The sequence below is a fragment of the Stigmatopora nigra genome, chromosome 20 (genome assembly GCF_051989575.1).
Source record: "Stigmatopora nigra isolate UIUO_SnigA chromosome 20, RoL_Snig_1.1, whole genome shotgun sequence".
NCBI lineage: Eukaryota > Metazoa > Chordata > Actinopteri > Syngnathiformes > Syngnathidae > Stigmatopora > Stigmatopora nigra.
Window position 1 is genome coordinate 8,505,261 of NC_135527.1, and position 27,061 is coordinate 8,532,321.

General features: G+C 42.5%; 2 protein-coding genes and 6 long non-coding RNA genes across 20 annotated transcripts in view; 3 read left to right on the forward strand and 5 right to left on the reverse strand.

Moving 5' to 3' along the window:
- The window catches only part of LOC144213197 (uncharacterized), a 112,600-nt gene extending 103,476 nt beyond the window's left edge, over positions 1–9,124 (reverse strand). Inside the window, exons 1-2 of the long non-coding RNA XR_013329908.1 lie at positions 8,859–9,124; positions 7,481–7,548 (exon numbers count right to left, since the gene is read on the reverse strand). This is a non-coding gene — a long non-coding RNA (uncharacterized LOC144213197). The remainder of the gene's footprint in view (positions 1–7,480; positions 7,549–8,858) is intronic.
- Positions 882–1,364, reverse strand: LOC144213732 (uncharacterized). The gene is made up of 2 exons (XR_013330092.1): positions 1,287–1,364; positions 882–1,146 (listed from the first exon to the last, which is right to left on the reverse strand). It is a non-coding gene; the product is annotated as an uncharacterized LOC144213732 (long non-coding RNA).
- On the reverse strand, positions 4,328–6,863 carry LOC144213199 (uncharacterized). Of its 2 annotated transcripts, XR_013329914.1 has the most exons (5): positions 6,773–6,863; positions 5,785–5,877; positions 5,192–5,387; positions 4,744–5,118; positions 4,328–4,616 (listed from the first exon to the last, which is right to left on the reverse strand). It is a non-coding gene; the product is annotated as an uncharacterized LOC144213199 (long non-coding RNA). The 2 variants fall into 2 exon arrangements; XR_013329913.1 differs by having other exon boundaries at positions 4,744–5,387.
- LOC144213198 (uncharacterized) lies at positions 4,594–23,079 on the forward strand. 4 transcript variants are annotated; one of them, XR_013329909.1, is made up of 5 exons: positions 4,594–4,622; positions 4,692–4,720; positions 4,781–4,810; positions 22,798–22,880; positions 22,952–23,079. It is a non-coding gene; the product is annotated as an uncharacterized LOC144213198 (long non-coding RNA). The 4 variants fall into 4 exon arrangements; XR_013329912.1 differs by lacking the exon at positions 4,781–4,810 and adding an exon at positions 22,655–22,684; XR_013329911.1 differs by lacking the exons at positions 4,594–4,622; positions 4,692–4,720; positions 4,781–4,810 and adding exons at positions 22,089–22,493; positions 22,566–22,594; positions 22,655–22,684.
- Positions 9,110–17,343, forward strand: LOC144213194 (tudor domain-containing protein 5-like). Of its 7 annotated transcripts, XM_077741496.1 has the most exons (11): positions 9,110–9,235; positions 9,772–9,870; positions 9,938–10,004; positions 10,759–10,999; positions 11,070–11,149; positions 11,217–11,331; positions 15,231–15,346; positions 15,411–15,580; positions 15,958–16,024; positions 16,746–16,934; positions 17,011–17,343. In XM_077741496.1, exons 4-11 carry the CDS (start codon positions 10,759–10,761, stop codon positions 17,062–17,064), a joined length of 1,032 nt encoding a protein of 343 aa, XP_077597622.1. In that variant the 5' UTR covers positions 9,110–9,235; positions 9,772–9,870; positions 9,938–10,004; the 3' UTR covers positions 17,065–17,343. The 7 variants fall into 7 exon arrangements, with proteins under 7 accessions (XP_077597622.1, XP_077597621.1, XP_077597624.1 ...); XM_077741495.1 differs by lacking the exon at positions 9,110–9,235 and having other exon boundaries at positions 9,551–9,870; XM_077741498.1 differs by lacking the exons at positions 9,110–9,235; positions 9,938–10,004 and having other exon boundaries at positions 9,551–9,870.
- On the reverse strand, positions 18,187–18,823 carry LOC144213200 (uncharacterized). The gene is made up of 2 exons (XR_013329915.1): positions 18,669–18,823; positions 18,187–18,578 (listed from the first exon to the last, which is right to left on the reverse strand). It is a non-coding gene; the product is annotated as an uncharacterized LOC144213200 (long non-coding RNA).
- On the forward strand, positions 20,570–21,104 carry LOC144213731 (uncharacterized). The gene is made up of 2 exons (XR_013330091.1): positions 20,570–20,730; positions 20,840–21,104. It is a non-coding gene; the product is annotated as an uncharacterized LOC144213731 (long non-coding RNA).
- On the reverse strand, positions 22,079–26,633 carry LOC144213195 (uncharacterized). Of its 3 annotated transcripts, none has more exons than XM_077741502.1 (9): positions 26,346–26,633; positions 25,394–25,461; positions 24,594–24,702; positions 23,625–23,718; positions 23,088–23,272; positions 22,938–23,016; positions 22,774–22,837; positions 22,618–22,695; positions 22,079–22,487 (listed from the first exon to the last, which is right to left on the reverse strand). In XM_077741502.1, exons 5-8 carry the CDS (start codon positions 23,212–23,214, stop codon positions 22,630–22,632), a joined length of 336 nt encoding a protein of 111 aa, XP_077597628.1. In that variant the 5' UTR covers positions 23,215–23,272; positions 23,625–23,718; positions 24,594–24,702; positions 25,394–25,461; positions 26,346–26,633; the 3' UTR covers positions 22,079–22,487; positions 22,618–22,629. The 3 variants fall into 3 exon arrangements, 1 of the variants encoding a protein (XP_077597628.1); XR_013329904.1 differs by having other exon boundaries at positions 22,105–22,487; positions 22,934–23,016; XR_013329905.1 differs by having other exon boundaries at positions 22,107–22,487; positions 22,934–23,016; positions 23,088–23,193.
- Between the last annotated feature and the right edge of the window lie 428 nt (positions 26,634–27,061).

Here is a 27,061-nt window from a genome sequence, read left to right on the forward strand (position 1 = left end):
TGAAAAGCGAACGACCGGGACTCGTACCCGGGTCTCCCAAGCCAAAGTCTAATGCTCTACTCATGAGACTAATGAGCAGATGACGTACAAGGATCTCATAGTTTATATGTCCCAATCTTAGTCACTCACATTCGGTAGACTGTCAAAAAAAAAGGGTAAATATGACTTCCAATTTTTGAATTTGCAAAGCGTTGGTGGTCTAATGGTTAAAGACACTGACTGCGAATACTTTGGACTCGGGTTCGATCCTCACTCTTACCTTTGCCACTCTAGCATTTAATTCGTGAATGCAGCTGAGAGTGGGAATCGAACCCGGGTCGCCTGCATCGCAGGCAATGACTTATGCCATTCGCCACCTTGGCTGGATTTCCGCCGAAATTTCTCCCGTAGAAGTCCTAAATAATACCCAAAACACTTAGCGCAATATACTACAGTGATGCACCGGTAACAAGGAGTTGGTTGGAAAAGAAATTGCAGAGTGTAATGCTTAAAAGTGTCACAAGATGGCAGCCGAACAAGACATGTCCAGTCAGGCACACTCATGGGACAATATGTGAGAGGAGTCCAAGTATACCACATTAATGTATACTAGGAAACAGCATACTTGGTTGGTTGGAAAAGTCATTGCAAATTGCAATGCCCGAAAACCGCCACAAGAGGGCAGAAAGTTAGAACATGTCTATTCAGGCACATTCAGGACAATATGTGAGTCCAGGTAGTATTCTACATAAGTACGCAGTTGGTTGGAAAAGACGCATTGCCAAGTGCAATGCCCAAAAACCGCCACAGGAGGGCATTAGGTTTAACATGTCTTGTGGAGAATAAAATAGCATGTCTGCATACATGCATACAGTCACAACACAAATTCAAGGAATTAAGAATTGTTATGGTTTGTTACTTTATTGGAGAGGGATCAAGATGAATATTGCACATCATTTATATAAGCAAGATGAGGCTGATGCTGGGGAGCACATTGAAAATAAAGTTCGACCAAATACACAAGTGCCTTGTCTGTCTGCTTTTGTCATGAAATAAACACAAAATAAAGTTGGTGGTCATAACATGGCAAGTGGAAATCAGCCGTCTGCCTGCAGGAACAAGTCCAGTCTGCACCAAGAGAGGAACAAGCATTAAAGATGCACCTGGCTGTGAATACATGGATAAAAGAACAATGATATGAGAACGTGTTCGATCGACCGAACGAACAGTTCTGACACGCTTAACAGTCGCACCTTCGTATCTTGTTTCTATTGACCGCATAGTACGCTTAAAAAGACTGCATTTACCTAAAATCATGCGTAGAAGGATTGTTTTGATCGGCTGCTGGTTACCACGACTTCCGCATTGGAGGATCTTCTTCTTTCAATAAGAGCGATTTGCAAACAACCGTTGCGACTACGCTGCCCTCGTGTGGACCGGAGATGTAATGACGGCACTGGTTCTCATAAACGACCATGAATCGACTTTCTGTCTTAGGATGTTTTTTAAACAGGGCAATGCACCTCTATTGGTGTCAAAGTGGAGGTCCGGGGGCCAAATATGGACCGCCGCATCATTTTGTGCGGTCCGAGAAAGTTAACCATGAGGATGTTTTAAAAGGCACAATGCACCTCTATTGGTGTCAAAGTGGATGCCCGGGGGCCAAATGTGGCCCGCCGCATCATTTTGTGCGGTCCGAGAAAGTAAACCATCAGGATGTTTTAAACGGCACAATGCACCTCTATTGGTGTCAAAGTGGAGGTCCGGGGGCCAAATCTGGACCGCCGCATCATTTTGTGCGGTCCAAAAAAGTTAACCATGAGGATGTTTTAAAAGGCACAATGCACCTCTATTGGTGTCAAAGTGGAGGCCCGGGGGCCAAATGTGGCCCGCCGCATCATTTTGTGCGGTCCGACAAAGTAAACCATCAGGATATATTAAACAGCACAATGCACCTCTAATGGTGTCAAAGTGGAGATCCGGGGGCCAAATGTGGCCCGCCGCACCAATTTGACACCAATAGAAGTGCATTGTGCCTTTTAAAATATCCTCATGGTTTACTTTCTCGGACCGCACAAAATGATGCGGCGGTCCAGATTTGGCCCCCGGACCTCCACTTTGACACCAATAGAGGTGCATTGTGCCGTTTAAAACATCCTGATGGTTTACTTTCTCGGACCGCACAAAATGATGCGGCGGGCCACATTTGGCCCCCGGACCTCCACTTTGACACCAATAGTGGTGCATTGTGCCGTTTAAAATATCCTGATGGTTTACTTTCTCGGACCGCACAAAATGATGCGGCGGGCCACATTTGGCCCCCAGGCCTCCACTTTGACACCAATAGAGGTGCATTGTGCTGTTTAATATATCCTGATGGTTTACTTTCTCGGACCGCACAAAATGATGCGGCGGGCCACATTTGGCCCCCGGACCTCCACTTTGACACCAATAGAGGTGCATTGTGCCTTTTAAAACATCCTCATGGTTAACTTTCTCGGACCGCACAAAATGATGCGGCGGTCCAGATTTGGCCCCCGGACCTCCACTTTGACACCAATAGAGGTGCATTGCCCTGTTTAAAAAACATCCTAAGACAGAAAGTCGATTCATGGTCGTTTATGAGAACCAGTGCCATTACATCTCCGGTCCACACGAGGGCAGCGTAGTCGCAACGGTTGTTTGCTAAGCGCTCTTATTGAAAGAAGAAGATCCTCCAATGCGGAAGTCTTGGTAACCAGCAGCCGTTCAAAACAATCCTTCTACGCATAATTTTAGGTAAATATAGTCTTTTTAAGCGTACTATGCGGTCAAAAGAAACAAGATACGAAGGTGCGACTGTTGAGCGTGTCAGAATCATGGCCAGATGAGGTGATTGGACTCATCCGCTTCATATTATCGTCATTGTTAATGCGTCAACTGCGTTCTCATATCATTGTTCTTTTATCCATTTATTCACAGCCAGGTGCAGCTTTAATGCTTGTTCCCATCTTGGTGCAGACTGGATTTGTTCCTGCAGGCAGACGGCTGATTTCCACTTGCCATGTTATGACCACCAACTTTATTTTGTGTTTATTTCATGACAAAAGCAGACAGACAAGGCACTTATTTATTTGGTCGAACTTTATTTTCAATGTGCTCCCAGCGTCAGCCTCATCTTGCTTATATAAATGATGTGCAATATTCATCTTGAGCCCTCTCCAATAAAGTGACAAACCATAACAATTCTTAATTCCTTGAATTTGTGTTGTGACTGTATGCATGTATGCAGACATGCTATTTTATTCTCCACAAGACATGTTAAACCTAATGCCCTCCTGTGGCGGTTTTTGGGCATTGCACTTGGCAATGTCTTTTCCGACCAACTACGTACTTATGTATAATACTACCTGGACTCACATATTGTCCTGAATGTGCCTGAATAGACATGTTCTAACTTAGTACCCTCTTGTGGCGGTTTTCAGGCATTGCAATTTGCAATGACTTTTCCAACCAACCAAGTATATGCTGTTTCCTAGTATACATTAATGTGGTATACTTGGACTCCTCTCACATATTGTCCCATGAGTGTGCCTGACTGGACATGTCTTGTTCGGCTGCCATCTTGTGGCACTTTTAAGCATTACACTCTGCAATTTCTTTTCCAACCAACTCCTTGTTACAAGTGCATCACTGTAGTACATTCATAGACTTCGCTTGCATCGAAATGCGCTAAGTGTTTTGGGTATTATTTAGGACTTCTACGGGAGAAATTTCGGCGGAAATCCAGCCAAGGTGGCGAATGGCATAAGTCATTGCCTGCGATGCAGGCGGCCCGGGTTCGATTCCCACTCTCAGCTGCATTCACGAATTAAATGGCTAGAGTGGTAAAGGCAAGAGTGAGGATCGAACCCGAGTCTAAAGTATTCGCAGTCGGTGTCTTTAACCATTAGACCACCAACGCTTTGCAAATTCAAAAATTGGAAGTCATATTTACCCTTTTTTTTGATAGTCTACCGAATGTGAGTGATTAAGAATGGGACTGATACACTATGAGATTGATCTACGTCATCTGCTCATTAGTCTCATGAGTAGAGCATTAGACTTAGGGTTGGGAGACCCGGGTACGAGTCCCGGCCGTTTGCTTTTCAATTTGAAGGACTCATTCAAATTATATTTTAAACTTTTATTTTTTTAGCGCAATTACGTCACTTCCGAAAAACTATTTAAAGAGGAAGCAATTTCGCAGGCGGTCTCTTACATTTAATGAATGCTGCGCGTCGCTCCACACTGGAAAGCCAAAGTAAGTACTATTCCCAAGTCTTTTCACTGTTTTTAATTGAGACTAACTTACATTTTTCTTGTTTCAACAGGTCAAAAAATGTGCAAAAAGAAGCAAGTAAGTACTTTAAATATTCCAAATCAACCTTGAAAATACTTAATGGTCCATTTCTTCCTTCACAGGCTGCAGTTGGTAAGTACTTTGAATATTCCAAATCAAGCTCGCAAATACTTAATGGATCTTCTTTCTTCCTTCACAGGCTGCAGTCGGTAAGTATTCTGCCAAATGGTCCAATTTGCACGAACAATGGCTGTTAAACCATACTGTTTGACTCTTTCTCCTTTTCTTTTGCAGGTCACTTCCAAGATGTCCGACCCTGCAGGTAAGCACAGGTGAAACGAGCAAACAATTGATTCACGTACAAATCTAACTGTCTATTAATCTGTTGCAGAAGCTGAAAATGGAGTGACAAAGTTTGAGGTAAAAACGTCCAGATGACTTACCATGTCCAATTTTGACTTCTGTCTTTAATTCTTGCAGTCGGATTTCATCCACGACGTCGTCCAGTAGGTTAGTGCACACTGCAACACAAAATGGTGGACGTGAACACTGTCCAACTTTGACGCTTTTTTACGCCACGCTTCTGAACACTCTTTTCCTGACTAGTTTCCTCGTGTCCACCGGAGGGCGCTGCAGCTCAAGGTAACAATCAGTGTTCGTCAAGCTTGATTGTACTGCAGAAGTGAGTCAATGTGCACCATTAAGACGGTAAACACGACTGAATTAAATGCTCACGCACTTTCTTGTTTGCAGACTCACTTCAGTGAAGACGCCATTTTGGAGACCTGCCTTGACCCCGCCCCAACTGCTGCCTGCACCTGTGAGACAACGAGCTGATTGTCTTCAATGCTGCATTCTGGAAAATTAAAATAAAAGGACAAAATGTTTTGCCTCCGTGTGAACTCCTTCGTGACAATTGTCTGGATTGCAATGTAGTTCTTTCACAGTTGAAGTCGTCCAGTTCCTCCACAGTTGAAGTGGTCCAGTTGAAGTCCAGATGCTGCCCTCCTGCTCAAGAACATGTGACATCGCATCAAATGAAGTTCTTCCACAGCTGAAGTCCACTTCTTCCACAGTTGCTGCCTTCCTGCTCAAGTCAAGTACAAGTGACATCACATCATTCTAAGGTAAGTTTTATCGTCGTTTGCACAATTCTTTGAATGCACTTGACTTGCTTTTCTGCACTTTTATCTTGCTCTACTGCATTTCTTACTCTACTACACTTCTTACCCTACTGCACTTTAACTTGTCTGCACTTTAACTAGCTTGTCTGCACTTCTTGCCCTACTGCACTTTTTAACTTACTCTACTGCACTCAACTTGCACTTTACTTACTTGTCTGCACTAGACTTGCACTTACTTGGTTTGCACTAGACTTTCACTTTACTTACTTGGGTTGCACTAGACTTGCACTTGACTTACTTGGTTTGCACTAGACTTGCACTTTACTTACTTGGTTTGCACTTGACTTGCACTTAACTTACATTTTTTTGTCTTTAGGTCTCCACACTCTGTTGCGATCCGACTCCTACTGGTTTGAAGAAGAACTTCAAGACATCAAACTTTGGACTCTAACTCTGAAAGAAAAACAAATAAAGTTGAACAAAAAACATACTTCTTTCTTCTAACTTTTTATTATTATTATTACTAATTTATTAAAATTTTATTTTTTATTTTATTTTTTTTATTTTTTTTTTGTTTTTTTTTGGGGTGTGGCTATGCAAATGACTAGCCCAGGATTGGTGGAATACTTAATTTTAGATCACTGATTGGTTTAGAATAAGGAAGTGAAAATAGCATGCAACCACCTGATTGGTTCTCTGGGAGGGCGGTGTCCATTCACTGATTGGTGTAGAATCAGGAAGTGGAAGGTGAATGCTGCCACCTGATTGGTTCTCTGGGAAGGGGCGTCTATTCACTGATTGGTTTAGAATCAGGAAGTGGAGAGGCGAATACTGCCATCTGATTGGTTCTCTCGGAGTGGGTGGGCTTTAGTCAAGGAGGCTGGCTTTGTGGCCGGGAGGCGGGGTTTCGGTCCAAAAAACGCCGGTTTTTGGAAAAAGGGGGCGTGTCCGGCCAAATGCCGTGCTCTGATTGGCTGTCCCGGTGGGCGAGGCCAGGGCGGGGCTAAATCCAAATTTGCATAGATTTGCATAGAGGGGAGGTGGCTAAATCCAATTTTTAAGGCCTCTGATTGGTTGGCCGAGTCGTGACACGTCTCGTTGTCAGGAAGTTTTTCTGCTTTTCTAAGGCCGCTTTTGCAGAGAGCTCTTTTTGGTGGCCGTTTTATGTCCCAAAAAGGCACTTTTTGAAGGAAAAAACCCTATTTTTGACTTAGTAAGGATGCATTTAGCAATAAAAGACAAAGACTGATTCAATTTCAACGATATATTGTGAGCAAAAAATGGCTTTTTTGACATTCTGACGGCATCAGATGCCACTGCACAAGCTGAAATGGGAGACGCCACATACCCAGTCAGGTCACGCCAGTGTCCAAAAGCCATCGGGCTGCAGCGCTAGCCCATCCGTAGGTGCCGTGTACGTCCAAAACGTCCACAATCCTGTCAAGAAGACGACAACGAGAGCAGTAAGTGACCATTCCAGCATTCATACCACAATAGAGACACAGAATTAGTCTACCGATAAAGATAAGTAACCTTAAATAAGATGATGCGAGCGCAAAAGTACCATTAGCATCGTGAACAAATAATAAGCCTACCAATATTTACATGTAACTTTAGATAAAATGATGCAAGCGCAAAAATAGCATTGACATCATGAACAAATCATTAGCCTACCAATATTTACATGTAACCATACATATGATGATGATGCAAGCGCAAAAATAGCATTAGCATCTTGAACTGTAATGCCCTCAAAGAGAGCAGTCAGTGACCATTCTAGCATTGATATGACATTGCAGTCACATAATTAGCCTAGCCATATTTATGTGTAACCTTACATACAATGATGCCTGAAAATAGCATTAGCATTTTGAACTGTAAGACCTTGAATTACATTTATAGGCTAAACTGACATTATTATTTTTAGCTCTACAAAAGACCGTCTTGTTTTACACAGGTGGTCAAATAAATGTGATCCTAATTAGAACTACTTAAATACTAACACGCTAAAAAACTAATTTCAATACAAATATACATTCAACGAAGCATTTCCTACCTTTGTTAACACTCGTGTGGCGCAGGTTGATGGACGTGGAAGCAACTCCATCTTCCGGGCCTCCGCTCCTGCAAACAAAATGACATTTTTGGTTAGCACTCATCCAATTTGACTCAGATGGCATGTTTTAAACACAAAACATTTAGAAAAAAACATTTTTTTTCCAATGAGAGACCTCCGAGGCCCCTATAAATTTGGCCGTTTGCACACTTTGCCCCAAATGGGACTCGACTGACCACAAATAGAGGATGTGCACATTGTTAAAAGATGTACATCATATTTTGAGCAACTCTGGACACGTATCAGGTACAATTGGGGGTTTTGGGGGCCAAAGGTCTAAGGAGGTAACCCCTCCACTTAGTCACAGTCATTGAAGCGCCTATGAAATCTGTCTACTCAAGCCAACTGACTATGATTATAGCACTAAAAGCTCACCAAATATTAACAACAATTGGAAAAAGTATACAAAAGGGTCAATATGGGCAATATGGAACCAAATCGATCAACACGGCACATCATTTTACATCCCAATAACTTATCTAAGCTTCGAAGGGCAAGAAAAGAGGAGAATGTTACCCAGTGGGAGGTGCTAAGGAAGCTCCTCATCATATTGTCAAATTAATTTTTTGGATTTTCAGGCTTGGAATGCATGGCAAGTGACTACCAAGAGTATTGGGAAGACTTTTGAACTCAGATCCGAGCAGTTTGGCTTCATTTCATGCACTTTTAAGTTGGTCACGCCCCTTCGTCTTGAAATGAGGCAAAACGTCGACTCAAACCCTGGCAATCCCCTTGCCTTCCAAGCCTTCCAAGAGTCGGTGGGCGGACTTTGAGCCAGACGCACCCACCCGCGCACACAAACACTCCCCTCTAAGTGTCAAAACACGCCTTCGGCCCCACTACGCATGCCCATGAAATTTGCACCCATCCCACTCGCAAAACTACACTCCTCCAAGTGTCAAAACACGCCCTCGACTTCACTGCGCATGCCCAAGAAATCTGAACACATCCCACCCACAAAACAACACTCCCCTCCAAGTGTCAAAACACGCCCTCGGCCCCTTGCGCATGCCCAGGAAATTTGCATACATCCCACCCACCAAAAAAATATTGTTAAAAATAAATCTGCCAATCAATATTTGAGCTTTTAATTCATTGTGCATTATTTTAAAACATTTTTAAAAAACGAGTCTGCATTTGATATCTGACAAGCAAATTGTTTATTTGGGAAATGGTTCATTAAATTGTGGAGGTTGGCAAAATGTTTTGATCTGATCTGGGTTATGAGTATCAAGCGGAACAGAAAAGAAGCGCACGTTTTACTAAGGGAAATATACATCAAGAGACGCTTGTAGTATAAAATTGCAGCATTTCTTACCTTATTCGTGACTTTCGCTGGGCATTCTGCATCGAGGGCAAAAAAATCAGCCAAAAAACCTCGAAAAACCTCCTTTCTTGCGCACTAATGTTCGTGTTATCGATCAAACGTGACTCGGTTGTATTTACTGTAAATTTTCCCATTTAAATCATGCGATAAAACGCCGAAAAACAGTTTACAAACAATAGAAAGCATGACAGCAATCATATCTTGCTTCCTGTTCCGCTTCCGCGCTCAGTTCCGCTTCCGCACTCAGTTCCGCTTCCGGGTCAAGGGTGCCAATGTCAACCTGGGTTTCCTCTGACGTCATTTCGAGGAAAACCCAGCATGCGCAAATTCCCTATTAGTTCCCTTTTTTAGAAGAAGCATCTTAATGGGTGAGATAGAAACAGTAGTACATTTTTTATAGTGTCGATATATTACTTCCAGGAACATACTCTAATCTCCACTTCCTCAATACCCGCTTGCAGGAGAAAAAGACAAATTGGAAAGAATTGAGATTGTATTTTTAACATTTATTTTGGCACAGCAGTTTTAAAGTGAAATTAACAGAGAGGACAGCAAAGTTTTCCTTTTCTTGCGGCAATTATTAAATATTATTCGACGCAGGAATTAGTGGTAATCATGTGTGGGCGTGGTCGCGGTCCCTGTCGCGCACCATTGCGTCACTGTCAACTGATTCGTCGCACCTGCGCCAATTCCTTTGTGCAGGAAGAGAAGACGCACGTTGGTTTACTTTGATGATACACGCGTGTTTTATAGATTATTTTCTTAAACTATTGTAGTGATATCAAAATCAATCGTATGGATCAACGTTATTTGGAACTGGATCACAGTAAAGTTTGATTAGTCTTCTAGCATTAATGCACGTATAATTTGATTTTCAATTTGTTTTATTTGCACGTGGAAACAGATGCGATAAAATGGAGCATCACAGGTGGGGGCAGGTTTTCCTACTTTGCTCCATGGCAGCGTTTTTACAGGATGCAGGTCTGCAAATAAACAAAAGCAGGTAAGCATGTTTAAATTGCACTTTTACTCATAGGATGTTACATGCTGACCATTGCAATGAATGGCAGGTGAGGAATTCGGCTTGAGTGTTGTCGCACTGCCCCCTACTGGACAGGAAGACAGTCCGCAGCAAAGGTAACGTACATTTAGGAAGCCTTTGAAGGGTAAAGATGACGTCAAATATGATGTTTAGCGCCTTGAAGTGTTCATATTTAGGAATTGCAACGTTCATAATCTTAACTTATAAAAGATCGTAACTTCCCTGGGGTTCCTGATTAATACTGTTTTCCTTCAAAGGTAAATAAATGGTGCGTTCATGAGATAAATTGCGGGTAGTTATTTAGTACTGCGCTCCCAAACACTCGAAGCCCCGAAGTGTGTCTAATTACTTTATTGTATTTGAGACGTTTTGTCAATGGTAGATTCCTCCATGATCATGATTAAGCCCACCTTGATATAGTCCATTAAATTTGCTAATCTTCGCCTAGCATCTGCTAACATGACATGATTACTTTGCAGAATAAGAATTAACGTAAACGTTTTATATGACTTTGATATTAAAATGTTTGTATCACAATAGCATTTAAGTCTTGCTTGGACTGGCTTTAATTTAAAGAATTATTGTGGTACAATTAAACATAAACAAGATAGTAATCATAAAAACTGCTTGCTAAACAAGTAAGAATATATGTATATATAATAAAAATATAATATATTGTAGGGCCGTCAGTAAATGAACGTCCATAAATTAGCTGTCACAAACCAAGTTCAAATACTAGTCCGGTATTGTCAATGGCAATTCGCTGCCATAAACCCAGTTCAAATGCTAGTCTCGTATTGTCCCTGATTGCATCATCCATATTCATCAATATTATGACTTTCTTTCAAGATGTCTCCTGGCAGTTTGAACAAGGACAAAGTCTTGGATGAGTTCAAGAAGGACATCCGCTCTTTGCTCATTTCGTCCAAGACGGGCTCGACGCCAAACGACCTGATGCATGATTATGCCGAGATTCTGGGACGTCCCATGCCGTTGAATTTTCTGGGTTTCCACAACGTTCTCCACATGGCCATGGAACTTCCGGACGTGGTGTCGGTGCGGCGGACTTGGGATGGCTATCTCTTGAAAGGTAGTTGAGAAAGCCACTTTGTTTCGCCATAACCGGTTTATAACGTTAACATTTTTTTGGCCTTTTGTAGCGGTCGGCGTTCCTTCAACGCGAAATATGGAGGAACTGGTGGAAAAGCAAAGGATGAGTAAGACCAAACGGCTGAAAAATGTACGCCCTCTTAATGTTTGGTGATCTGCTGTAAGAATTGTTTTTTTTTATTTTTTTTGCTTTTCAGAAGCACAAAGTGCATCATGGCTATGTCCAACAACCAGCAGAACAACACAAGTTTCAACGTAACTCTACTGTGGTAGCGGGGAACGGTTTGGAGACCACAAGAATATCACGTGCTGGTATGACTTACTATAATTACTTGACTAGAATCATCATCATATTTGTTTTTTTTTTTGGTGTCAAAGTGGCGGTCCGGGGGCCAAATCTGGCCCCGCTGCAATATTTTTTTGCGCTCCAAGAAAGTCAATTATGAGTGCTGACTTTCTCTTATAGGATTGGATTTTTAAAAAAAATAGTATAATGTACCCCTTTTTGGTGTCAAAGAGGCGGCCCGGGGGCCAAATTTGGCCCGCCAAATAATTTTTTGCGGCCCGTGAAAGTAAATCATGAGTGCGAACTTTGTCTTATAGGATTGGATTTTTAAAAAATAGTATAAAATACCGCCTTTTTTGGTGTCAAAGTGGCGGCCCGGGAGCCAAATCTGGCCCGCCACATTATTTTTTTGCGGCCCGAGGGTTCATGTAAATCATGAGTGCTGATTTTCTCTTTTAGGATTGGACTTTTAAAAAATGTATAATATATAGCGTTGTTGTCTTTTGGTGTCAAAGTGGCGGCCCGGGGGCCAAATTTGGCCCACCGCATTATTTTTTTGCGGCCCGAGAAAGTCAATCATGAGTGCTGACTTTCTCTTTTAGGATTGGATTTAAAAAAAAATATTATAATAGACCGCTTTTTTCGGTGTCAAAGTGGCGGCCCATGGGCCAAATGTGGTCCGCCGCATTATTTTTTGCGGCCCGAGAAAGTTAATCATGAGTGCTGACTTTCTCTTTTAGGATTGGATTTTAAAAAAATAGTATAATAGACCGCTTTTTTCGGTGTCAAAGTGGCGGCTCATGGGCCAAATCTGGCCCGCTGCATTATTTTTTGCGGCCCGAGAAAGTCAGTCATGAGTGCTGACTTTCTATTTTAGGATTGGATTTTTAAAAAAATAGTATAACATACCACCTTTTGGGTGTCAAAAAGGCGGCCCGTGGGCCAAATGTGGTCCGCCGCATTATTTTTTGCGGTCCGAGAAAGTCAATTATGAGTGCTGACTTTATCTTTTAGGATTGGATTTTTTTACAAATAGTACAATGTACCACTTTTTTGGTGTCAAAGTGGCGGCCCGGGGGCCAAATGTGGTCCGCCGCATTATTTTTTGCGGCCCGAGAAAGTCAATCATGAGTGCTGACTTTCTCTTTTAGGATTGGATTTTTAAAAAAATAATATAACATACCACTTTTTTTTGGTGTCAAAGTGGCGGCCCATGGGCCAAATGTGGTCCGCCGCATTATTTTTTTGCGGTCCGAGAAAGTCAATCATGAGTGCTGACTTTCTCTTTTTAGGATTGAATTTTAAAAAAATAATATAACATACCACTTTTTTTTGGTGTCAAAGTGGCGGCCCATGGGCCAAATGTGGTCCGCCGCATTATTTTTTTGCGGTCCGAGAAAGTCAATCATGAGTGCTGACTTTCTCTTTTTAGGATTGAATTAAAAAAAAAAAAATGTATAATATACCGCTTTTTTCGGTGTCAAAGTGCCGGCCCATGGGCCAAATCTGGCCCGCTGCATTATTTTTTGCGGTCCGAGAAAGTCAGTCATGAGTGCTGACTTTCTCTTTTAGGATTGGATTTTTAAAAAAATAGTATAACATACCACCTTTTTTGGTGTCAAAGTGGCGGCCCGGGGGCCAAATGTGGCCCACCGCATATTTTTTTGCGGCCCGAGAAAGTCAATCATGAGTGCTGACTTTCTCTTTTAGGATTGGATTTCTTAAAAAAGTAGTACAATGTACCACTTTTTTTTTGGTGTCAAAGTGGCGGCCCATGGGCCAAATGTGGTCCGCCGCATTATTTTTTGCGGTCCGAGAAAGTCAATCATGAGTGCTGACTTTCTCTTTTAGGATTGGATTTTTTAAAAAATAGTATAACATACCACCTTTTTTGGTGTCAAAGTGGCGGCCCGGGGGCCAAATGTGGCCCACCGCATATTTTTTTGCGGCCCGAGAAAGTCAATCATGAGTGCTGACTTTCTCTTTTAGGATTGGATTTCTTAAAAAAGTAGTACACTGTACCACTTTTTTTTTGGTGTCAAAGTGGCGGCCCATGGGCCAAATGTGGTCCGCCGCATTATTTTTTGCGGTCCGAGAAAGTCAATCATGAGTGCTGACTTTCTCTTTTAGGATTGGATTTTTTAAAAAATAGTATAACATACCACCTTTTTTGGTGTCAAAGTGGCGGCCCGGGGGCCAAATGTGGCCCACCGCATATTTTTTTGCGGCCCGAGAAAGTCAATCATGAGTGCTGACTTTCTCTTTTAGGATTGGATTTCTTAAAAAAGTAGTACAATGTACCACTTTTTTTTTGGTGTCAAAGTGGCGGCCCATGGGCCAAATGTGGTCCGCCGCATTATTTTTTGCGGTCCGAGAAAGTCAATCATGAGTGCTGACTTTCTCTTTTAGGATTGGATTTTTTAAAAAATAGTATAACATACCACCTTTTTTGGTGTCAAAGTGGCGGCCCGGGGGCCAAATGTGGCCCACCGCATATTTTTTTGCGGCCCGAGAAAGTCAATCATGAGTGCTGACTTTCTCTTTTAGGATTGGATTTCTTAAAAAAGTAGTACAATGTACCACTTTTTTTTTGGTGTCAAAGTGGCGGCCCATGGGCCAAATGTGGCCCACCGCATATTTTTTTGCGGTCTGAGAAAGTCAATCATGAGTGCTGACTTTCTCTTTTAGGGTTGGATTTCTTAAAAAAGTAGTACAATGTACCACTTTTTTTGGTGTCAAAGTGGCGGCCCCTGGGCCAAATGTGGTCCGCCGCATTATTTTTTTGCGGCCCGAGAAAGTCAATCATGAGTGCTGACTTTCTCTTTTAGGATTGGATTTAAAAAAAAAATAGTATAATATACCGCTTTTTTCTGTGTCAAAGTGGCAGCCCATGGGCCGAATCTGGCCCTCCGCTTAATTTTTTGCGGCCCGAGAAAGTCAGTCATGAGTGCTGACTTTCTATTTTAGGATTGGATTTTTAAAAAAATAGTATAACATACCACCTTTTGGGTGTCAAAAAGGCGGGCCGTGGGCCAAATGTGGTCCGCCGCATTATTTTTTGCGGTCCGAGAAAGTCAATTATGAGTGCTGACTTTCTCTTTTAGGATTGGATTTTTTTACAAATAGTACAATGTACCACTTTTTTGGTGTCAAAGTGGCGGCCCGGGGGCCAAATGTGGTCCGCCGCATTATTTTTTTGCGGGCCGAGAAAGTCAATCATGAGTGCTGACTTTCTCTTAGGAATGGATTTTTAAAAAAATAGCATAACATACCACCTTTTTGGTGTCAAAGTGGCGGCCCTGGGGCCAAATCTGGCCCGCCACATTATATTTTTGCGGCCCGAAAAAGTCAATCATGAGTGCTGACTTTCTCTTTTAGGATTGGATTTTAAAAAATGGTATAATATATAGCTTTGGTGTCTTTTGGTGTCAAAGTGGCGGCCCGGGGGCCAAATCTGTTCCGCCGCATTATTTTTAGCGGCCCAAGAAATTAAATCATGAGTGCCGACTTTCTTTTTTAGGATTTGATTTTTTTAAATGGTACAATGTACCACTTTTTTGGTGTCAAAGTGGCGGCCCGGGGGCCAAATCTGGCCCGCCGCATTATTTTTTGAGGCCCGAGGGTTCAAGTAAATCATGAGTGCCGACTTTATCTTTTAGGATCAAATTCAAATGAAGGGTATAGATGTATATTACATTTGCTTATTTTCCCCCTTTTAAATTAATAATTGTCATTTTTTAATCCATTTTTTTCAGTTTTTGGTTAAAAAATAATTTAAACATTGTTTTAGAACTATGAAAAAATGGAACATTCGGGGCTTTTAATCCATTTATTTAAAGAAAAACTAAATATTATATCTAAAATGGGAATTTGGTAAGTCAACATAGGCATGGAAATGTCATTTTTTTGTTTTATTTTTTTATAGTCAATTCAAGCCTAGAGGAACATGCTTTCTCATCACCTGACCAAGACAAAGAAGAATGGTCTCCATGTCAAAATAAGACCGTCAACACTAGCAAGTATTCCCAGTGCTCAGAGGAGGTAAGCTCGATAGCAGCTAACCCCATCGCTAACGCTAAACCTAAACATCTCCTTCCCATGTTAGCATGCCGTCCCCGCGGATGTCCTACGTGACGAATGTCTGAAGGACCCCGTGTGGCATACCGATCGACAGATGAAGGACATCCAGCTCGAATACGTCCAATCACCGGGACGTTTCTACGTCACTTTCGCGGACAGCGCCGACGCATTGCTGATGGTGATGATGAAGATGAGGTGCGTCTCTCACATCCGCCGCTATATGCTCACCAACTTGGAGCCAAAGTGCGTTTTCTCGCTCCAAAAAGGGGATTTTACAGCTCGCCGTCGGCGGCGGAGCGCTACAAACTGCCGTGGCGTTTCCTACGACCGGGACAGGCGTGTTGCGTGATGGTGGCGGAACACTGGTTTTATCGAGTGACCATCCAGCGGGTCGTTAGCTACGACGAAGTGGAGGTCTTCCTTGTAGATTATGGCGACAGCTATGTCGTTAAATCAGATGACCTCAAGTTCCTCAAGTATGCTAATGCTAGCATTTGCTGATATCATTGATTTGCCAGCGTTTGGCATTTGAACTTGTTTTGGAGCAAATGTATGGTTTTCTTTTTTCACAGGACGTGTTTTTCCAATCTGCCGGCGCAAGCTGTCCTCTCATCGGTGGCAGGAATCAAACCGACAACGGTTAGTGCAAGGGTGGGCATACTTTTGGGCCCGGGGTGGGCGACATTGACTTTAAAAAAGTGACAGATGGGCCGGGTCAGCACAAGATAGGATACATATAAAAAAGTGCATTCGTTAACATTACATATGAAACAAAGACAAAAAAAGGACTAAAGTATTAACATACTCATTACTCATAATTAAAGTCAAAAGTATAAAGTACATTGTCAAGTAAAAAGGAATGTATTGAGAAATATTAAAATGTCTTTTGAAAAAAAGATAGAAGGGCTGTAAAACATAAACAAATAATAGTGGACAGAGCTACCGCCACTGGCTTCTGTGTGACGGCGCCATCTTGGGGAAGAACAAAAACATTATTTGGACAATGTCGGCAGGCCGGATCAAATAGCCTGGCGGGCCGTATGTGGCCCGTGGGCCGTAGTGTACCCATATCTGGGTTAGCGAATACTGTACTAAAAAAAACATGTTCCAAGAGTGTCCACATTTTTCCATTTATTAAATAGTATAAATGTATTTAAAGCAATCTTTTGCTGCCAGATGCTTCGTCAAACTGAATTTGGACATCTAATCCATGTTCTATAAGGATATTCCAAAATACTTCTCTTTTTTACACTACTAAAAAATATGTGAAGTTCAAGTGTTGACTGGATTTAAGCTTCTTACACAGTATTTTCAATCCAATCATATCCAAGTAACTGGCTAATGGTCATTTTGGTTGCAGGGCAGCACCTGGAGCCCAGAGGCCATCCTTTCCTTCCGGAATATGTGTCGTCCCATCCTGGTGGCTTTCCTCGACGGTTACGTCGGAGACACGTTGCACATGTACCTCATCAGCGACGACAAATGCGTCTACTGTGCCCTGATTACCCGGGGCCACGCTCTGGCTTGCCACTTTGGAGTCTCCTCCGAGGTCATTTGCTGATATTTTATTGATGTGAATACGGACCGACCTGAATTGATGTCCAATATGTTTTTTTTTCTTTCAGTATGAAGACGAAGAAATGCCAGCTTTGGAGTTAATTGACACATCTAACATGTGAAAGGCAATCGGAAAGGATGAAGTCATAAAGTAAAGATGATTATACACATGGAAACTGGAAAAATACTGAAGTGAAACCGTGACAATGTACTCCCATGACTACATTTTCATTCAAATTGTGTTCATTTACATTGCTGTCCAGCCACTACCTGTTTGTTTCCTGTATAGCATACATACTATACATATTCAGGAATTTTCCTCCATGACGTTAATGCATTTTCTTCTATTTAACAACCATGTACAGCAAGCTATTTTTCTCAAATATAAGACCCTGTGTAAATAGTTTTTCGGAAGTGACATAATTGCGCCAAAAAATAAGTTTAAAAAATAATTTAAATGTGTCCTCCAAATTGAGAAGCGAACCACCGGGACTCGCACCCGGGTCTCCCCATCTGAAGTGTCATGTTCTACTCATGAGACTAACGAGCAGATGACTGAGAACAATCTCATAGTGTATATGTCCCAGTCTTAGTCACTCACATTCGGTAGACGGTCAAAAAAAAGGGTAAATATGACTTCCAATTTTAGAGTTTGCAAAGCGTTGGTGGTCTAATGGTTAAAGACACCAGCTGCGAATACTTTAGACTCGGGTTCGATCCTCTCTCTTGCCTTTGCCATTCTAGCATTTAATTCGTGAATGCAGCTGAGAGTGGGAATCTAACCCGGGTCGCCTGCATCGCAGGCAATGACTTATGCCATTCGCCACCTTGGCTGGATTTCCGCCGAAATTTCTCCCGTAGAAGTCCTAAATAATACCCAAAACACTTAGCGCAATTCGATGCAAGCGAAGTCTATGAATGTACTACAGTGAAGCACTTGTAACAAGGAGTTGGTTGGAAAAGAAATTGCAGAGTGTACTGCTTAAAAGTGCCACAAGATGGCAGCCGAACAAGACATGTCCAGTCAGGCACACTCATGGGACAAGATGTGAGAGGAGTCCAAGTATACGACATTTATGTATACTAGGAAGCAGCATACTTAGTTGGTTGGAAAAGCCATTGCAAATTGCAATGCCTGAAAACCGCCACAAGAGGGCAGAAAGTTAGAACATGTCTATTCAGGCACATTCAGGACTATATGTGAGTCCAGGTGTTCTACATAAGTACGTAGTTGGTTGGAAAAGACATTGGCAAGTGAAATGCCCAAATATCGCCACAGGAGGGCATCAGGTGTAACATGTCTTGTCGTGAATAACATAGCATGTATTCATTCATACATGCAAACAGTCACAACACAAAATAGAGGGATTAGGAAATGTTATGGTTTGTTACTTTATTGGAGAGGGCTCAAGATGAATATTGCACATCATTTATATGAGCAAGATGAGGCTGACGCTGGGAGCACATTGAAAATAAAGTTCGACAAAATACACAAGTGCCTTGTCCGTCTGCTTTTGTCATGAAATAAACACAAAATAAAGTTGGTGGTCATAACATGGCAAGTGGAAATCAGCCGTCTGCCTGGAACAAGTCCAGTCTGCACCAAGAGAGGAACAAGCATTAAAGATGCACCTGGCTGTGAATAAATGGATAAAAGAACAATGATATGAGAACGCAGTTGACGCATTAACAATGACGATAATATGAAGCGGATGAGTCCACTCACCTCATCTGGCCATGATTCCGACACGCTCAACAGTCGCACCTTCGTATCTTGTTTCTTTTGACCGCATAGTACGCTTAAAAAGACTACATTTACCTAAAATAATGCTTAGAAGGATTGTTTTGAACGGCTGCTGGTTACCGAGACTTCCGCATTGGAGGATCTTCTTCTTTCAATAAGAGTGCTTTGCAAACAACCGTTGCAACTACGCTGCCGTCGTGTGGACCGGAGATGTAATGACGGCACTGGTTCTCATAAACGACGATGAATCGACTTTCTGTTTTAGGATGTTTTTTAAACAGCACAAGGCACCTCTATTGGTGTCAAAGTGGAGGTCCGGGGGCCAAATGTGGCCCGCCGCATCATTTTGTGCGGTCCGAGAAAGTAAACCATCAGGATATATTAAACAGCACAATGCACCTTTATTGGTGTCAAAGTGGAGGCCCGGGGGCCAAATGTGGCCCGTCGCATCATTTTGTGCGGTCCGAGAAAGTAAACCATCAGGATATTTTAAACAGCACAATGCACCTCTAATGGTGTCAAAGTGGAGGTCCGGGGGCCAAATGTGGCCCGCCGCATCATTTTGTGCGGTCCGAGAAAGTAAACCGTCAGGATATTTTAAACGGCACAATGCACCTCTATTGGTGTCAAAGTGGAGGTCCGGGGGCCAAATCTGGCCCGCCGCATCATTTTGTGCGGTCCGAGAAAGTAAACCATCAGGATATTTTAAAAGGCACAATGCACCTCTATTGGTGTCAAAGTGGAGGTCCGGGGGCCAAATCTGGCCCGCCCCATCATTTTGTGCGGTCCGAGAAAGTAAACCATCAGGATATTTTAAACGGCACAATGCACCTCTATTGGTGTCAAAGTGGAGGTCCGGGGGCCAAATCTGGCCCGCCGCATCATTTTGTGCGGTCCGAGAAAGATGTTTTTTAAACAGCACATGGCACCTCTGTTGGTGTCAAAGTGGAGGCCCGAGGGCCAAATCTGGCCCGCCGCATCATTTTGCGCGGTCCGAGAAAGTAAACCATGAGGATATTTTAAAAGGCACAATGCACCTCTATTGGTGTCAAAGTGGAGGCCCGGGGGCCAAATCTGGCCCGCCGCATCATTTTGTGCGGTCCGAGAAAGTTAACCATGAGGATGTTTTAAAAGGCACAAGTACCACTATTGGTGTCAAAGTGGAGGCCCGGGGGCCAAATCTGGCCCGCCGCATCATTTTGTGCGGTCCGAAAAAGTAAACCATCAGAATAATTTAAACGGCACAATGCACCTCTATTGGTGTCAAAGTGGAGGCCCGGGGGCCAAATCTGGCCCGCCGCATCATTTTGTGCGGTCCGAGAAAGTTAACCATGAGGATGTTTTAAAAGGCACAAGTACCACTATTGGTGTCACAGTGGAGGTCCGGGGGCCAAATGTGGCCCGCCCCATCATTTTGTGCGGTCTGAGAAAGTAATCATGGTTTACTTTCTCGGACCGCACAAAATGATGCGGCGGGCCAGATTTGGCCCCCGGGCCTCCACTTTGACACCAATAGTGGTACTTGTGCCTTTTAAAACATCCTGACGGTTAACTTTCTCGGACCGCACAAAATGATGCGGCGGGCCACATTTGGCCCCCGGGCCTCCACTTTGACACCAATAGTGGTACTTGTGCCTTTTAAAACATCCTGACGGTTAACTTTCTCGGACCGCACAAAATGATGCGGCGGGCCACATTTGGCCCCCGGACCTCCACTTTGACACCAATAGAGGTGCATTGTCCTGTTTAAAAAACACCCTAAGACAGATAGTCGATTCATGGTCGTTTATGAGAACCAGTGCCGTCATTACATCTCCGGTCCACACGAGGGCAGCGTAGTTGCAACGGTTGTTTGCAAAGCGCTCGTATTGAAAGAAGAAGAGCCTCCGATGCGGAAGTCGTGGAAACCAGCAGCCGATCAAAACAATTCGTCTCCTGCGCATAATTTTAGATAACTGTAGTCTTTTTAAGCATACTATGCGGTCAATAGAAACAAGATACGAAGGTGCGACTGTTAAGCGTGTCGGAATCATGGCCAGATGAGGTGAGTGGACTCATCGGCTTCATATTAGCGTCATTGTTAATGCGTAACTGTTCGTTCGGTCGATCGAACACGTTCTCATATCATTGTTCTTTTATCCATGTATTCACAGCCAGGTGCATCTTTAATGCTTGTTCCTCTCTTGGTGCAGACTGGACTTGTTCCTGCAGGCAGACGGCTGATTTCCACTTGCCATGTTATGACCACCAACTTTATTTTGTGTTTATTTCATGACAAAAGCAGACAGACAAGGCACTTGTGTATTTGGTCGAACTTTATTTTCAATGTGCTCCCCAGCATCAGCCTCATCTTGCTTATATAAATGATGTGCAATATTCATCTTGATCCCTCTCCAATAAAGTAACAAACCATAACAATTCTTAATTCCTTGAATTTGTGTTGTGACTGTATGCATGTATGCAGACATGCTATTTTATTCTCCACAAGACATGTTAAACCTAATGCCCTCCTGTGGCGGTTTTTGGGCATTGCACTTGGCAATGCGTCTTTTCCAACCAACTGCGTACTTATGTAGAATACTACCTGGACTCACATATTGTCCTGAATGTGCCTGAATAGACATGTTCTAACTTTCTGCCCTCTTGTGGCGGTTTTCGGGCATTGCAATTTGCAATGACTTTTCCAACCAACCAAGTATGCTGTTTCCTAGTATACATTAATGTGGTATACTTGGACTCCTCTCACATATTGTCCCATGAGTGTGCCTGACTGGACATGTCTTGTTCGGCTGCCATCTTGTGACACTTTTAAGCATTACACTCTGCAATTTCTTTTCCAACCAACTCCTTGTTACCGGTGCATCACTGTAGTATATTGCGCTAAGTGTTTTGGGTATTATTTAGGACTTCTACGGGAGAAATTTCGGCGGAAATCCAGCCAAGGTGGCGAATGGCATAAGTCATTGCCTGCGATGCAGGCGACCCGGGTTCGATTCCCACTCTCAGCTGCATTCACGAATTAAATGCTAGAGTGGCAAAGGTAAGAGTGAGGATCGAACCCGAGTCCAAAGTATTCGCAGTCAGTGTCTTTAACCATTAGACCACCAACGCTTTGCAAATTCAAAAATTGGAAGTCATATTTACCCTTTTTTTTGACAGTCTATCGAATATGAGTGACTAAGACTGGGACATATACACTATGAGATTGTTCTACGTCATCTGCTCATTAGTCTCATGAGTAGAGCATTAGACTTTGGCTTGGGAGACCCGGGTACGAGTCCCGGTCGTTCGCTTTTCAATTTGAAGGACTCATTCAAATTGATTTTTAAACTTTTATTTTTTTAGCGCAATTACGTCACTTCCGAAAAACTATTTAAAGAGGAAGCATTTTCGCAGGCGGTCTCTTTCATTTAATGAATGCTGCGCGTCGCTCCACACTGGAAAGCCAAAGTAAGTACTATTCCCAAGTCTTTTCACTTTTTTTATTTGAGACTAACTTACATTTCTCTTGTTTCAACAGCTCACAAATGTGCAAAAAGAAGCAAGTAAGTACTTAAAATATTCCAAATCAACCTTGAAAATACTTAATGGTCCATTTCTTCCTTCACAGGCTGCAGTTGGTAAGTACTTTGAATATTCCAAAGTCAAGCTCAAAAATACTTAATGGTCTCCTTTCTTCCTTCTCAGGCTGCAGTCGGTAAGTATTCTGCCATATGATCCACTTTACACGAAAAATGACTGTTAACCTTACTTTTTGACTCTCTCCTTTTCTTTTGCAGGTCACTTCCAAGATGTCCGACCCTGCAGGTAAGCACAGGTGAAACGAGCAAACAATTGATTCACGTGCAAATCGAACTGTCTATTAATCTGTTCTTCCAGAAGCTGAAAGTGGAGTAACAAAGTTTGAGGTAGGAACGTCCAGATGACTTACCATGTCCAATTTTTACTTCTGTCTTTGATTCTTGCAGTCGGATTTCATCCACGACGTCGTCCAGTAGGTTAGTGCACACTGCAACACAAAATGGTGGACGTGAACACTGTCCAACTTTGACGTCTTTTTACGCCACGCTTCTGAACTATGTTTTACCTTCCACTCTCTTTTGCTGGCTAGTTTCCCCGTGTCCACCGGAGGGCGCTGCAGCTCAAGATGACTGAAGCAGATGTTTTTTTTTAAAGCGTGATTGTACTGCAAAGGTGAGTAAATGTGCACCACTTAGACGGTAAACATGACTGAATTAAATGCTCACCCACTTTCTTGTTTGCAGACTCAGTCCAGTGAAGACGCCAATTTGGAGACCTGCCTTGACCCCGCCCCAACTGCCGCCTGCACCTGTGAGACAACGAGCTGATTATCTTCAATGCTAAATTCTGGAAATAAAATAAAAGGACAAAATGTTTTGCCTCCGTGTGAACTCCTTCGTGACAATTGTCTGGATTGCAATGTAGTTCTTCCACAGTTGAAGTCGTCCAGTTCCTCCACAGTTGAAGTGGTCCAGATGCTGCCCTCCTGCTCAAGAACATGTGACATCGCATCAAATGAAGTTCTTCCACAGCTGAAGTCCACTTCTTTCACAGTTGCTGCCTTCCTGCTCAAGTCAAGTACAAGTGACATCGCATCATTCTAAGGTAAGTCTTATCGTCGTTTGCACAATTCTTTGAATGCACTTGACTTGCTTGTCTGCACTTTTATCTTGCTCTACTGCATTTCTTACTCTACTACACTTCTTACCCTACTACACTTCTTACCCTACTACACTTCTTACCCTACTACACTTTTTAACTTGCTTGTCTGCACTTTTTAACTTGCCCTACTGCACTTAACTAACTTGTTTGCACTCGACTTGCACTTAACTTACTTGGTTTGCACTCGACTTACTTGGTTTGCACTCGACTTGCACTTAACTTACTTGGTTTGCACTCGACTTGCACTTAACTTACTTTTTTTTGTCTTCAGGTCTCCACACTCTGTTCCGATCCGACTCCTACTGGTTTGAAGAAGAACTTCAAGACATCAAACTTTGGACTCTTAACTCTGAAAGAAAAACAAATAAAGTTGAACAAAAAACAAACTCCTTTCTTCTAACATTTTATTATTCAATTTTATTAAAAATTTTATTTTTTAATTTTTTATTTGTTTTTTTTTGGGGTGTGGCTATGCAAATGACTAGCCTGGGATTGGTGGATAACTTAAATTAGGTTCACTGATTGGTTTAGAATAAGGAAGTAATAATTGAGTGCTGCCAGTTGATTGGTTCTCTGGGAGGGGGGTGTCCATTCACTGATTGGTGTAGAATCAGGAAGTGGAAGGTGAGTGCTGCCACCTGATTGGTTCTCTGGGAAGGGGCGTCTATTCACTGATTGGTGTAGAATCAGGAAGTGGGGAGGTGAATACTGCCATCTGATTGGTTCTCTCGGAATGGGTGGGCTTTATTCAGGGGGGGCTGGCTTTGTAGCGGGAGGCGGGGTTTCGGTCCAAAAAACGCCGTTTTTTGGAAAAAAGGGGCGTGTCCGGCCAAATGCCGGGCTGTGATTGGCTGTCCCGGTGGGCGAGGCCAGGGCGGGGCTAAATCCAAATTTGCATAGATTTGCATAGAGGGGAGGTGGCTAAATCCAATTTTTAAGGCTTCTGATTGGATGGCCGAAACGTGACACGACTTGTTGCCGGGAAGATTTTCTGCTTTTCTGAGGCCCCGTTTTCCGAGAGCTCTTTTTGGTGGACGTTTTGTGCCCCAAAAAGACACATTTTGAAGGAAAACATCTATTTTAAACTTAGTAAGGATGCATTTAGCAAGAAAAGACGAAGACTGATTCAATTTCAACAGTATATTGTTCGCAAAAAAGGGCCTTTTTGACATTCTGACGGCATCAGATGCCACTGCAGACGCTGAAACGTAAGACGTCACATACCCAGCCAGGTCACGCCAGGTCACGCCAGGTCACGCCAGTGCCCAGAAGCCATCGGGCTGCAGCGCGGGCCCGTCCGGAGGCGCCGTGTACGTCCAAAACGTCCCCCATCCTGTCAAGAAGACGACAACGAGAGAAGTCAGTGACCATTCTAGCATTCATACCACATTACAGTCACATAATTAGTCTACTGATCATGATAAGTAACCTTACATGAGATGATGCAAGCGCCAAAATAGCATTAGCATCACCAACAAATAAATAGCCTACCAATATGTACATGTAACGATACAGAAGATGATGCGGGCGCAAAAATAGCATTGACATAATGAACAAATAAATAGCATTAGCATCATGAACAAATAATTAGCCTACCAATGTTTACATCTAACGATACAGAAGATGATGCGGGCGCAAAAATAACATTGACATAATGAACAAATAAATAGCATTAGCATCATGAACAAATAATTAGCCTACCAATGTTTACATCTAACTGTACATAAGGTGATTTGAGTGCAAAAATAGCATTAGCATCAGTGACCATTCTAGCATTTATATGACATTACAGTCACATAATTAGCCTAGCCATATTTATATGTAACCTGACATACAATGATGCCTGAAAATAGTATTAGCATCTTGGACTGTATGACCTAGAATTACATTATTATTTTGAGCTCTACACGGGTGGTCAAATAAATGTGATTCTAATTCAAGCTATTCGATTACTAGCATGATAAATAAATCTTAAAAAAACATTCTTTTCAATACAAATATACATTGAATGGAGCATTTCCCACCTTTGTTAGCACTTGTGTGGCGCAGGTTGATGGACGTGGAAGCAACTCCATCTTCCGGGCCTCCACTCCTGTAAACAAAATGACATTTTTGGTTAGCACTAATCCAATTGGACTCAGATCGCATGTTTTAAACACAAAACATTGAGGAAAAAGCCATTTTTTTTGCCGACGAGAGACCTCCGAGGCCCCTATAAATGTGGCCTTTTGTGGCACACAAATGGCCTGAAATGGGAGTCTACTGACCAGAAATAGAGGATGTGCACATTGTTAAAAGATGCACATATTATTTTGAGCAACTTTGGACACGTATCAGGTACAATTGGGGGTTTTGGGGGCCAAAGGTCTAAGGAGGTAACCCCTCCACTTAGTCACAATCACTGGAGCGCCTATGAAATCGGTCTACTCAGGCCAACTGACTATGAACACAACACTAAAATCTCACCAAATATGAACAACAATTGGAAAAAGTATACAAGGGGCTCAAAATGGGCAATATGGACTATGGAATATGTTGATGGCGTTGTCCATCAACACGGCACATCATAATCACTTATTTAAGCTTTGAAGGGCAAGAAAAGAGGATGCGCATGCCCATGAAATTTTACATCCATCCCACCCACCCAAGAATATTAGTCAATTAATAGTCAATGTAACAATTTCATCAAATGTCAACATTGTTCAATGCATTATTTTCAGTCAGGCTTGTCCTCATGCTAGATTTTTTAAAAGCAATAAAAAATACACATTCTTTCTTCAAGAGGAAAGGTCAATATTGGAGCCACGTTGTCTGTCATTGATTGGGAAAATAGTTCATTCAATTGTGGAGGTTGGCAAAATGTTTCGATCTGATCTGGGTTTCGAGGATCAAGCTCAACAGAAAACAAGTACACGTTTTACGAGTAGAAATATTCACCAAGAAGCGTTTGTAGTAGACATTTGCAGCATTGCTTACCTTATTCCTGACTTTCCTTGTACAGCCTGCAACGAACGAGTGCACAAAATCAGCCCAAAAAACTCGAAAAAACTCCCTTCTTGCGGACTACTGTTCGTGTAATCTATCAAACGTGACTCGGTTGTATTTACTGTAAATTCCCCCATTTAGATCATGCGATAAAACGCCGAAAAAACAGTTGACAAACAAAAGAACACGCAATGAATTCGTCTCCCACTTCCTGGGTTTCTCTCTGACGTCAGTCCGGGGAACTCCAGGATATAGCGCATGCGTAAATTCCCTCGTGTGGAATGACATCAACGACTTCCGCATTCGAATCATCTTCTTCTTCTTCTTCTTCTTTCAATAAACAGTGCTTTGCAAACAACCGTTGGGATCTTTGCGCCGTCCTGTGGACTAAAAGTGTAATGACGGCCCGTTTCACATAAACGACTTCCGCATTCCAGACATCTTCTTCTTTCAATAAACAGTGCTTTGCAAACAACCGTTGGGATCTTTGCGCCATTCTGTGGACTGGAAGTGTAATGACGGCCCCGTTTAACATGAACGATTTCCGCATTCGAAACATCATTTTGTGTGTTCACAATAAATAGGATTCTGACCAATACTAATACATAGGATTTATGACTTGGAGTAATAAGAAATATAAACTAAATACTTTGGTTATGAATACTAATACGTGGTAGTATGTGTATGTTTTAACTGTGCTAAAAATT

Bases quoted from the DNA above. Each gene is read 5' to 3' on its own strand.
- LOC144213194 (XM_077741494.1), top strand. The intron at 11,332-15,230 runs GTATGACTTACT...ATTTTTTTATAG, and splicing joins CACAAGAATATCACGTGCTG to TCAATTCAAGCCTAGAGGAA. The intron at 16,935-17,010 runs GTCATTTGCTGA...TTTTTCTTTCAG, and splicing joins ACTTTGGAGTCTCCTCCGAG to TATGAAGACGAAGAAATGCC.
- LOC144213195 (XM_077741502.1), bottom strand. From the start codon at position 23,214: ATGTCACATGTTCTTGAGCAGGAGGGCAGCATCTGGACCACTTCAACT. The intron at 22,838-22,937 runs GTGGGTGAGCAT...CATCTGCTTCAG, and splicing joins CTGAGTCTGCAAACAAGAAA to TCATCTTGAGCTGCAGCGCC. The intron at 22,696-22,773 runs GTAAAACATAGT...TTTGTGTTGCAG, and splicing joins CCAGCAAAAGAGAGTGGAAG to TGTGCACTAACCTACTGGAC.